Source organism: Tachysurus fulvidraco, chromosome 9 (genome assembly GCF_022655615.1).
Source record: "Tachysurus fulvidraco isolate hzauxx_2018 chromosome 9, HZAU_PFXX_2.0, whole genome shotgun sequence".
Classification (NCBI taxonomy): domain Eukaryota; kingdom Metazoa; phylum Chordata; class Actinopteri; order Siluriformes; family Bagridae; genus Tachysurus; species Tachysurus fulvidraco.
Genome location: NC_062526.1, coordinates 10,096,247 through 10,108,515, shown reverse-complemented (window position 1 = coordinate 10,108,515; position 12,269 = coordinate 10,096,247). Strand labels below are relative to the sequence as shown.

Sequence of the window (12,269 nt, the reverse complement as noted above, 5' to 3'; positions counted from 1 at the left end):
TTCCTGTGCTATATACGTTTATCTATTTTCTTCTTACCTCAGTGAAGAACAGAACACCAGAGCTTTCCACAAATGTAAGTAAGGTTTGAGGACCTTCGATCCTCCACTCCACTGTGACATTCCCTATTGCAGGAGCTGTCCTTTGCACAAGTAATGGCACTCTCTCACCTGTTATACAATAAAACATGGCTCTAAGGACAGGGTTCTTTTCAATCATTAGCATTAGTCCCAAAATGTTCTGATTCGCTATTACTTTATACTTTATTCTATTATCATTTATAGCAACTTTAATCTCTTCTTATGTTCTCTCATGAAATTAATACTAAAAAGTTGACAAAAAGAGCACCTTACTGCGAAACCGAAAGTCTATAGACTGTCTATAGTCTATTTATTGTGCTATATAACCGATATACTGTATTCATTTACTTTAAATTACATGGATTATAGTTATATATTGTTGTTACTATATAACATAATTGGTTTAATTTGGTATAAACTATCACAGATCCATAAAGGAATGTATCCGTGTTATATAATGCATCTTTAACAACTAATTTCTTTCTTTCAGCACATGGCAGTTGTTACAAGACTCTCTTCTCACACTTCAACAGTCACTGGTCACTGTGAAGTGTTGAACGGATGCCTGATCACACAGAAGTTTTAAATACTTATGCATGCACCTACACAATAGGCAAAATGAATAATGAATTGATCACAAATTAAAAGAATGTGTATGTATACTGGTATAGTATGTTATAGATGTGTAATTCAACCACACCAGTAAACATGACCAGTACTCACCCTCTTTAACTATGACTGATCGAGAGATTGGGTGAAAACCCACCAAGCCAGCCGCATAGTCATTGGCAAGAATGAGGATGGTGACGGTATCTGAGCTGGGAAGGATACGACTACCACCTTCAGTCCTTACTAATCCAATTTGCATGGTTTCATTGTCCTCTGGCTCAGCATCATCTGTGATGAAGAACTCAACTGTTTTCTTCACATCACCTTGGAGAGGAAGTAACACAGGAGATGTTGTGTTACTGAAGGCATTCAGAATTTTTGTAAAAATGCTTTAACTCCGACTTTATAATAGTGCTTGTAGCAACAAAGCAGCATAGAGAATTTTCTCGTTGCAACAAATTAAAATATTTGTCTTCAGTAAATTGTCACACAAGTACATTAAGCGCAACTGATTTAATTTCCTGCTTTGTTCAAAGTGGAAAATCAATTTAAACCATGGTTTCAAAAGAAACACAAAGATATATACTGGATTTCCCCCATTTTACTCCAGGTCACGTTCTTCCTCAGAGACACACTTGATGCAAACAAACACATAATTTCAAACTGCTGAAATTGCATCACAGGTTGGCACAACACAGTCAGAAGAAAGTGCTAGATTAACTTCTTCCACATACAGTACATAAACTCACAAATGTTCACTATTGGGTCGTGCCATTGACACAGTGTAACCAACAGGGAGAGAGTAACTCCAGAGAGTACTGACAATTTACATGAAGGCTTGCCTTTTTGAACTTACAATAGATAAATTTTCTGTTGCAGAGCCTTTCACATTGCATTTTCTACCCAACTGAGATATACTGTACCAGTTTCCATTCACAAAAGCCATAAGAGATTCAAACATTAAAATAATGAAGACAAATTTGGATATTGTTCTTCAGACCTACCTTCCGCAAAGATGAGAGTCTCTCCGGTGCCATTAAAATCAGCATTGGGTTTTGCAGTGCCACCAACATGCATCCACTCCACCGTAACACGGCCTAGACTGCCTCCAGTCCTTTCAATAACCAACAGCACTCTAGTCCCAGTCTCCTCTCTTACCTCCAGATACAATCCATTCTGAGAAGCACTGGGGTTGATACTGTATAGTTTAAACACCCCAAATGCATCACCATTCATTCCTATAGTCACTGTAGTGGTGTCAGGTTGTCTAATGGTGGGCAAGTGTTTCTCAGCCACAGTCATGTTAACCAGGCTAACCTTCAAAATTTGTATCATGAAACTCTCATCCATCTCTGGTAAAGAGTCTGTCAGAATTGGCACAGTGAGGTTGGCAATACTTGAGCCATTCAGCATGGTTGCTGCTTGCCCTATCATGTTTATATAATCACTCCCAGCAGTCGCCTGTGAGCTGAAGAGAGAAGCAGCAGCAGTGGTATTTTTTATATAAGTGAGAGTTTGGGCAGCAGCGGAAAGTTGGTTTGTGGATGTGGTTGCCCAGAAGCACGTTGCAGTGGAGGCATTAGTGAAAGAAAAAGCTTGGCAGGCACGCTCCTGAAGGCAGAAGGCTGCACAGGAATTCAGAGGGTCCCTGGCTGCAGTGATGTTGATAGACCTTCGGATGGCACTAGATAGTGCCCCAGGCAGGGGGCGGTCATAATAAATTAGGAAGTTATGGCCGTTTTTCTGGGCGTTAGTCACAACATCAATCTCAAAGGTGCTATACAGAATCTCAAGAAGACCAAAATTACCTCCACTGGAAAAGAAAATAAGATCTATTAGGACATTAGATACTAATATTGTTTTATGTAATATGCCTTAAAACTAGGAAAGATCATCACAAACCTTCTTCGAACAGTAATGTTGGCAATGTACATGCCTTCTAAAGGCTCCGAGACTCGATATACCGCTTGTTCAAAGTGCACTGTGCCATAGGGGTTGTCATTAGCAGGCACAATGATGTTTACCACATTTTCAGCACCAATGCTTCCACCATTTGTGGCACGAGTAAGCTCTACCTTAATGATCTAAAACAAAGATTTATGCACTCATTAAAAAGGGGCAGGAAATCCTTAAGAAGTCTTAGGACAGCTGAGAAAATAATACTTACCTCTTCAATTTCTGGTACATCATCAGCCAAAACCTCTACTTTCAGTGTCCTTATAGTTTCACCTGGAGCAAAGCTGACCTCTCCAGACAGAGGCTGAAGGTCACCTGTTGCAGGTCTGCCATTGATGGTGGCATGCCAGTAAACACTAACATAACCTATAGTCCCAGCATTCCTCACAATGGGCAAGGACACTTCCGTAGCATTCACCACAGGTTCCTCTATAGTGAACGGCACAGCCTGAAAAACTGAGCAACATGAACAAGATCAAGTTATTAAACCTACAAATAATCCAAATCAATCTCAGCATGATTTTTGACATTGCAACCCACCAAAAGAGCCATATGGATCATCTGAAGGTAGGATAGTGATGATTGTCTGAGTGAGCTCGCCCAGGAAAGCCCCACCAGTGGTCTGGTTAAGAAGCTCAATGCGGAAGGTTTCTTCCAATTCAGGAATCACGTCATTGATAATAATGATAGGGACAGGTTTACTGCTCTCTCCTTCCAGAAGGACCACATCAGACGAAGCCACGCTATAGTCTTCACCTACAAGTAATCATAGTCCAAACAAAAAACAAGCTTTGTGCACTACAAAGTGTAATACAGTAGACGGTAAATTACTGGCTATATTTAAAAGTGTAGTCCTACAACATATAGCTTTTCTTTCTTGTTTGTTTTTTACTTACCAACTCGTGCAGTCATAGGTACAGCTCGGAACTTCACTGACACGTCAGCAAAAATCCCTCCGGTGCGTGTTACATTTATGATAGGTCCTACATAGTATTCAGGCACGCTTACGGCTGGAGAGGAGAGCTGGAGCACACCAAAGGCATCATCACTGGCCTCAATAATGACATGAGCCACTGAGACATTTCTCAGGCCAAGTTGAGGTGACAGAGCAACTGCAGAATCCAAGAATTAAAATTATGATTGTTTATCATAAGTCAAATTCATAACCACTGCGCAATGTACATGCATCAAAATAAGTGCCTTCTCACCTGGTCGTGTCTGTGCACCTTCCACTAATCTCACGCCGCTAAGTTCAACAAACACAGACTCTGCCCTCTCCGGTTCATTGTCATCCAGAATCCTGACAGTCACATTCACTTCGCTCTGATTGGCCGGAAATGTTACTGACTCTAAAACGGGAATGAAATCACTTCCAGCGCTTGCCCTGCCCACACCAGGTGTGGAGTAGGGCACTGTATCTGTATCCCTCAGAGTCCTGTAGGTCACTTGCACCCTTCCCATCAGTCCTTTTCTCCTTTGTATTGTCAAAACAACCAGACTGTCTGCTTCTGCCACTCTGATTGGTCTGCTACGTTCTGAGAACAAGAATAGTCCATAGGGGTCATCACTAGCCAGTACAGTCAGCGTGGATGCAGTCTGGTTTCCAAGGCGTCCATGAGAAACATTCAACAGACGGATCTTAAAACTCTTATCCAGTTCAGGTATATCGTCTTCGGAAATACGTAGGAAAATGTTTCCAATGGTTTGTCCTATGGTGAAGGTCAAGCTGCCAGATCTGTAGATAAGCTCTCCTTCTGAGTCTGCATCTGCTTGCCAGTATACAGTGACATTGGAGAGAGCGCCAAAAGTGCGGACAACCTGAGAGGGAATGAAAACAAGCCTTATATCATTACTGTAAGCTATGTCTCTGGTTTCCAAACATTTTCTATATTGTTGAGTGATTATTTTAGCAAGAAGATTCCTGACCTGTAGTGTCACATTACTCTGACCGTCTTCTGGCTCAGTTCCGTTCACTGAGATAGAATTGTTGCTGAACTGGAAGACTCCGTGAGCCTCATCGGAAGCAGAAATGGTCACAGTGATGTGCGATGCAAGTCCCAAGTTGGCTTCAAAGTAAAAAAAAAAATGTTATTATGAACTGGAAAGTGACTTATCAATCTAGTTTAAGAGCAAAGTGTATAATGATAACTAGCACATACCAATACACATACCATTACATTCCATTAGAGAAAAATGTTAGGAATTTTGAACAATGCAACCATAACTCATGTTGTGTGTGCAACAATTCATATTTATGCTGATAGCACAGTAAATCAGACCTTAACCTATCTTTCCCAATGCCAGCCATTGGCACCAATTTAAACATAGCACACAACACACACATTTTGAAACAAGGTCCTATGGGAAAAATGAAGCCCCTGACATTTTGAATAAACTACTGAACACTGCCGCTATCCTCTCAATATAATAGATATTTGCTTTTCCCACATTTTTTCCTCTGAGTGTTCATTGGCCTTAGTGCAATGTAAATAGCGAAGCAGACACTAGTCTTGGACTTGCAGGAGGCCGCTAAACCCCAAAGTCCAAAAAAGATTGTTCTATTTGGGCATCAATGTGGACAAGGACTCCAAACATTGGCAGCTCATAAGGATTTACAAACTAAGAGCAGGAAAGCTTTTTGATACTGTCCAGAAAATCAACCAAAAATGCACTAAACAGCAAATTAGCATAAACTCTAACTGGGCTTTTTTCAAAACAAAATGCATCTACATGGCTTAGTTTGAGTCAGGGTTGAATTAAAAGAGTGAATGGCAGTCATTTGGAAAAAGACGACTGTAACACTGTTGATTTCAATAAACATCATGACGATTTGGCCACAAGCAGAGAACAACCAGAGTAAACAAGATCACTACTAATCACTCAAAAGAAATCATTGAATTGGAATTTATGTTTACTTCTTAGTTCATGACATCAGACATTTCTGACATTTGAACTTTATTTGCTTAGTACAAGCACAATTTGCTTTATTTGGTACATTTTTCATTTGGTTAAATGTAAGTCTTTACTTAAAAAAGGTACTATATGTCATATTATTGCAATTGATGACTGTAATAAAGCCCTAGGTGGGAAAACAGTTGTAAAGTTTCATTACAGATTTTAGAGGAACATTAAAGAGCAACGTGGCCCTTACCAGGGTGATAGTGAAAGGGTGGAAGGAAGAAATCAGTGTCACTTTCTCCACTTCCACTGTCCCCACTCCCAAAGAACAGGTCCACTTAATCAGCACACAGCAACCAGAAACACACAGGATTCACACAAAGAACAGAGGATTACATTTCCATAATCATGTTAAGACAACATGAATGGAATATGTACAACAGTTCAAAAGTTCGAGGAAAAAGCCCAGTGCAGCACATGAGATGTTCTGAAAACTGAACATTAGCAAACAGTTTTTTAAAGCATGCAAAGAATGCATAGAAATCCTATTACTAAAAATAGGAGACTACCAACGATTCAGTCCCATTATATGTGTGATAGATGATGTGGAGCCAAAGCTTGGATTGTGAGGTCTCTTACCTCCTCCCTGAGGGTTGTACAGTTCCACTCTAAAGACTTTGTCCAGCTCTGGCACTGAGTTATCAATGATAGTCATGTTGATATATTTGAGTCTTTCACCTGGCAAAAAATCCAGCAACCCCTCTGCGGTCTGCCCCAGAAAAACAACATTGTGGCAAATTTTACAGGGACAAATTAATGTAGGACTTTCTGATTCTTTTCCATACAAAATGAGCAACAAATCAATCAACTCCATGTGAGTTGAATTTATTTTGTCTCACATGCTGATTACCTCATAGTCCTTTGAGTCAATAGCAGTGATTGGGGTTGTGCGATAGGCCACTAACACTCTTCCCAGCAGGCCCTGTGCTCTGGCCACCGGTAGAATGACCACACCAGCCTCTTCCTGGACAGTTACACGAGCCTCCTCTAGAGCTGGTCTGATCATTGCCTGAGTGATAGGAGCAGTCTGGAACTGCAGCAGACCTGAGACATATAGCGTTTTTTATTAGACCAATATACTGTATGCATACAAAGTCTAATATGTAAAAAATTATATCAAATGTAAGTATGAACATGCGTACCATAAGGATGGTCACTGGCCTTGATGGTTACATTATTGATGGCATTGTCAGGATCGATACTGGCTCCACTGGTTGGGGTAGAACCTGGTTTCCCGTCTTCTGATTGGGCTGAGACCAGTTTGACTTGGAAATACTCTTCGAACTCTGGAAGATCATCATCTAGTATCTGCAGGTTCAGAACCTGTGATATCCAGAAGTAAATGTTTTGAGCTTGAGTTTTTACAAGTGAAAACATTTTTATTAAAAAGACATAATTGCAGGAGTCTCTGAACAAATTAGGCTTCATTTTTGCCCAGGGCATTCAGGGCAGAGCTGCAGGTAATTTTTTACCCCCTTGTGCTTTAAGCCATGGCCACTTTAGCTTTAAATACAAACACAGATATCTGGAACACTAAACAGTTCCAAACACAAATACAAATAGTGGTACTGTCTAACACCTCTTATACACATCCTGTAATTTTACCAATACAAATGAACCTATTACAAGAGCAGGCTTTTTCAGTTCAGCTTCCCACTAGATGGAGCTAGATGCTTACAACCTAGCTGAAATACAACATCAATCACAAAACTGATGTACATTAAATTATATGCTATTACATTGACAACTTTGTAAGACCTCATTGACCTCTTCTTCAGACATAGAGCATGCTCAGTGCAACACTTCCCCAACAGGAGATCCCCTGCTCATTAATAATGCACTATTGACATCAGTCATGTTACCTCAGAGCGTTGGCCTGGGAGGAAGAAGATGGAGCCCGAGGGTTTGGCAAAGTCTGAGACATTGGGTGCCCTTGCAGGAGAATCGAGCTGTGTCACAGTGTAGTTTACATAGACCGACTGCAGAGCACCACGTGTGCGTTCTACTATGCAGGAAACAGTGGAGCCCTCCTCAGATATCTAATGATAAGACAGATAGCACAGAACGTTAGAGAGTATGCCTGAGTACTCCAACTTATTTGAAATATTAATTTAATTCAATTTCAAATGATCTGTAGAAGTTTTGGTTTATAGACGTTGTCATGAAACAGCTTAATAGAAATATGCAGAGGTGGGAGTAAGTCACACATGTGCAAGTCACAAGTAAGTCTCAAGTCATGAATGTCAAGTCAAAGTCAAGTCGAGATATTCATATTTGTCAAGCAAGTCTCAAGTCTCAAATTTGCAACTTAAGTCGAACTGGAGTTATGTCATATGACTCGAGTCCCCCATCTCTGCAACATTTAACTCAAGTCCGTGTCAAGTCTCAAAAGTCATGAATGTCAAGTCAAAGTCAAGTTGAACCTTTTTTTAATATTTGTCAAGCAAGTCTCAAGTCTCAAATTTGCGACTTAAGTCTGACTCGAGTCAAGTCATATGACTCGAGTCCCCCATCTCTGGAAAATGGATGTAGATTTGGATAAATAATGAGCAAGGACAGTGACAAGGAAAAACTGGGATGAAAAAAATCTTCAAGACAGCATTATCTATAGCTGGACTGTTGAACCTGTCAGTCAGAAGAGATCTATAGAAGAGTTCTACAGCATATTTCTGCTATAATTCTATCTGAATTCACAAATCAACATACTCGTCGAATCTCTTGGCTTAGCCGATTTTGCAACAAAAATTCTCATACGCAGTTCAGCGTGCTACACTTGAATTTCCTCTCATTTCTTTTCAAAATTCTATCCTGATGAAAAATGCAAATATACCAATAAAGTTCCAACAGCACTGTGAAAGTGAAAGTAGCTATGTGTACTGTATGTGTTAATGAAAGCATCGGTAGGCCACATGCCATAGTGTCGCTTTTGTTAGTAAGCGAGAAGTACTCCTTGTAAAGGAATGCTGTCCAGGGCTGCCATCTGTCCTGTTAATCGAATCAGCCATCGGAGATGCCATGAGTCCATTCTAAAGAGACCAACGTGAACTCCTTCCAACCAGGCGTGAAGACAAATCAAATATACATGAGGACATGCGCTCACAACTAGGAGGGGTCGCGTTACATGCTTTCTAGGGAGCCAAACCAAACACTGACAAACCAGCAAGGACTATTTAATCAACTAATCCTCTAGGATGCTGAGAAATTATACTGTAGACATAGTGACACAGTGACAAAGTCATTATTTGAGGCAAAGTCAAAATATATATTAGGGAGTGATTTTTTTCAAAGACATTTCTGAATATTGTGAATGAAAAGTTGGTATATGAATATTAAAGCAAATTTTCAAAAAAGCACAGCAATACCACATAGTAATAGGTCTTACATCAGGAATGCATGCTCCAGTAAAGCCAAACAGGCCGTTGGCATTGTCGCTCTTCATAATCCTAATCCTGGCAGTGGGGCGTGGCATGGGCAGCCGAGCTCCACCGTGAACGGCCACCAGCTGCAGGTAAAAGACCTCCTCTCCCTCTTCTTCGCGGTCATCACGTGTTTCCACAACAAATGATTTGAGCTTCTCTCCCTGCCAGTATTCCAAATATCCAGCCACATTACGGAAATCAGTCTTTGCAGGCTGGCTGTTGAGCTCGCGGATTTCTGACTGGTTGAGACGCACGGAGTACAGACGCACATCCTGCAGTAGACCTGTGAAGAGCTGGCGGCCTTCAGGGTCAGAGCCGACGTTTACAGGAGCGACATCTGGAGTGAGCCAAAGAAAGACACATCTGTACTACTACTAGTTGCAACAAGTTTAGATAATAGTATAAAATGCAATCAAAGGCATACTTCACAGGTACAAATATACTTAAAGTTGAATTCTTTAAAGTTTTAAATCTTGGCTCACCAGCTGCTGGTATTAATGTAAAAGAAAATATCTTTTGGCTTTCACAGTGATTGTACAAATTGAAGAAATATGCTTGAGTGAATGATAACAAAACTCTTCTACAAAGCCTGAGACCATTTCAGCTATAAAGCTAATACAATACCATATATGCCTCAGATATACGTGTCTATCCACTTGATTGAAACTAGCAAAAGAAATGTCAAGAAGTTCTCCCTAGGAAACGTTACCGTATTACAAAAGCCACATTGTTTTCCATTACTTGACAGGATGACCACTAACTGCTTTCATCAATGTCTAACAATGTCCAGTAACACTCGCATACTCGCTCAAGCATAAAAGCACTGTGAAATTTTAGACAATAGCACCAGATTTGCACAACAGAACTATTGCTAGATGTGAACCACAGGCACTGGGAGAAGCTAAACAACACTTGTTATGACTGACTAGTAGACCTGTCTGGCAATAATAAAGTATAAAGTGGTAAGGAGTAAAATAATCCTGATTGGTGGTGTTAAATTCCAAGGACACGTTTGGAAATAATACAGTATGCTGAAAGACTTCAGGATATCTTTGGAAAGATGTTGGATATGTTAAAACAGACATCATTCTCTTCTGCTGCTCTGTGCCAATTTAAAGTAAACTGAATGAAGACGAATGAAGCACTACAACAGTCCTAATCACCATAGGCTAAAACGTTGTTTAGTACTAGACCCTGACCCTGTTTACACACCATTCATAATGGCTTCTCCTTTGAGGCTCTTGATTCCTCCAGGCATTGGATTCCCATCCAAATAAAACTCAATAATTCCGTCCTCCACTGCAATGATGACATGAACCCATACATTATCTTCCACAAATTTCATTGCTGTAGCTCTTGCCACTTGGGTGCTGTTAGAGCCTATGGTTGTGTAATGAAGCATCACACTAACATGAGACTCGTTCGTCTGGACTTTTACACCGTAATACATAGTTTCATTGCCATTTCCCTTTGAAACAATAAACCCATCCGTGTTGGGTCTGGGCATTAGCCAGGCTGAGAATGTAAAATTAGCTAATTTGTGAGGAATATCTTCAGACTGAGTTTGTAGACTAATGGTTCCATAACTTCCAGGAAAGCCAGAAAAGAAAAAGGCATCTGTTCCAGAATGGTGCCTCCTGGCATGGGGTTGGAGCTTGACAGCCTCAGGGAATGTGGCCATCAAGATAAAGTCCTGCATCGGTGGTAGACCTTGTGGGAAGGCTTCAGATAGGATCTCCCAGGACACGCGGACATCTCCGAAAGCTCCCTGCTGGCGGATAATAGTGAAGGACGTAACTGAAGATGTGTCATCCACAGATAGGACATCCTCTGCTACCTCTTGGTCCAGGTTGTCCTTGTCTATAGCAAACACCCCAAAAGGGTCATCGTTGAAAGGGATGAGGACAGAAGCATTGAGGTCTTTCGTAGCCAGTTTGCCACCTTCGCCAGGATATCCACCTGTGGAACAAACAGTGAAATACTGTGAGCTATAAACATTAAACATTTTTTCGTTCCCTAAATATATGCCAAAAATAGTTTTTCACTGACTTCACTGACACACACTCACTATCATGGCACAGAATATCATGCCTATTTTTTATTTTTTTTTACTAACCATGCTTTTCCAAAAAAAAAAAAAAAACACATTCAAATGCTGATAGGTGCTGACCTGAGATGTTCATTAAACGCAGCTCAAAAAACTCATTGAACTCTGGGATTTTGTCAGAAATGGCCTTCAGGACTATCGGCTTAGTTTTCTCTCCTGTGGTGAAGATTATATATCCAGATGTGTTGACAAACTCCTGACTCGGCTCAAGAGGAGTATAATTGGCAAACAGCTGCCAGAAGACTGTGACGTTGCCAAAATGCCCTCTATTCCTAATAACGCTGGAGAAAATAATAACAGTGAGAACAGACAGCATGGAGGAAGGTTGGATTTAATGCTGCAGAATTATGTCATTGCCCTCATTTTGTGCATGCTATGAACCCCAGTCAGTTTTGTGTGCATGAGTTTATGGAAATTAAAAAAAATGTATCTTTCTCACTAAAAGTTGTTGGACTTCCCTTCCTCCACAGGCTTCTCAGTGGCATCCAGAGAGAATATCCCATTGGCATCATCATTGGCTTCAATCACGACAGTGGCAGTATCCTTTCCATAAACCACAGCATCTCCTGCACGTAGAAAAAACACAGCAGGTCACGTATGGGTCTTCAGTCAGTAACGTAGTTCGGCTGGATATAGCAGAAAGTAATGATATTACACAAAATAGACATATCATTCAGCCAATAATTCATAACCAACGTCATAAATGTCTAGTAGATGATATTTTTCCTAGTATTCTGTAGTCTGTTTTCAATTTGAAGCTATACACATGTCACACATATGGTGAAAAGCCAAGAAGCCAAGTATTGTTAATATCCCTCCAGCACAGTAAGACCTTTTTATAATAATCAGCAAACTACACAATAAAGACAACACAACAGCACTGCTGCAGTTTGTAGTAACCTTTTCTTATTCTCTAGGATTAAGGCTAGATTTTGGTAGCAGGAGAAAAACCACAAAAAGATAAAAACTCTTGAGTGACGTGGGTTTGTGATGTAAAGAGTAAGAGAAAAAAAGTTTAGTGTCTGTAATTAACATCCTGAAAAGTTCCACCCTGCTATTGTGTGTGTGTGTGAGTGTGTTACACAATACATGGATTAGAGAAGGCTTTCAGGGTCAGGCAAGTCAGGCCTAATCAACAGATC

The 12,269-nt window shown here is 40.5% G+C and overlaps 1 protein-coding gene across 2 annotated transcripts in view; it reads right to left on the bottom strand.

Moving 5' to 3' along the window:
• The window catches only part of adgrv1 (adhesion G protein-coupled receptor V1), a 118,445-nt gene that overhangs the window by 76,083 nt on the left and 30,093 nt on the right, over window positions 1-12,269 (bottom strand). For both annotated transcript variants that reach the window (XM_047818700.1, XM_027138513.2), the window contains exons 18-35: window positions 11,567-11,693; window positions 11,191-11,408; window positions 10,233-10,979; window positions 8,984-9,357; window positions 7,464-7,640; window positions 6,744-6,924; window positions 6,452-6,645; window positions 6,181-6,310; window positions 5,795-5,878; window positions 4,570-4,709; window positions 3,852-4,461; window positions 3,540-3,755; window positions 3,184-3,399; window positions 2,855-3,099; window positions 2,590-2,771; window positions 1,692-2,500; window positions 802-1,011; window positions 38-168 (exon numbers count right to left, since the gene is read on the bottom strand). In XM_047818700.1, coding sequence (XP_047674656.1) covers window positions 38-168; window positions 802-1,011; window positions 1,692-2,500; window positions 2,590-2,771; window positions 2,855-3,099; window positions 3,184-3,399; window positions 3,540-3,755; window positions 3,852-4,461; window positions 4,570-4,709; window positions 5,795-5,878; window positions 6,181-6,310; window positions 6,452-6,645; window positions 6,744-6,924; window positions 7,464-7,640; window positions 8,984-9,357; window positions 10,233-10,979; window positions 11,191-11,408; window positions 11,567-11,693 — 4,991 coding nt within the window. The remainder of the gene's footprint in view (window positions 1-37; window positions 169-801; window positions 1,012-1,691; window positions 2,501-2,589; window positions 2,772-2,854; window positions 3,100-3,183; window positions 3,400-3,539; window positions 3,756-3,851; window positions 4,462-4,569; window positions 4,710-5,794; window positions 5,879-6,180; window positions 6,311-6,451; window positions 6,646-6,743; window positions 6,925-7,463; window positions 7,641-8,983; window positions 9,358-10,232; window positions 10,980-11,190; window positions 11,409-11,566; window positions 11,694-12,269) is intronic.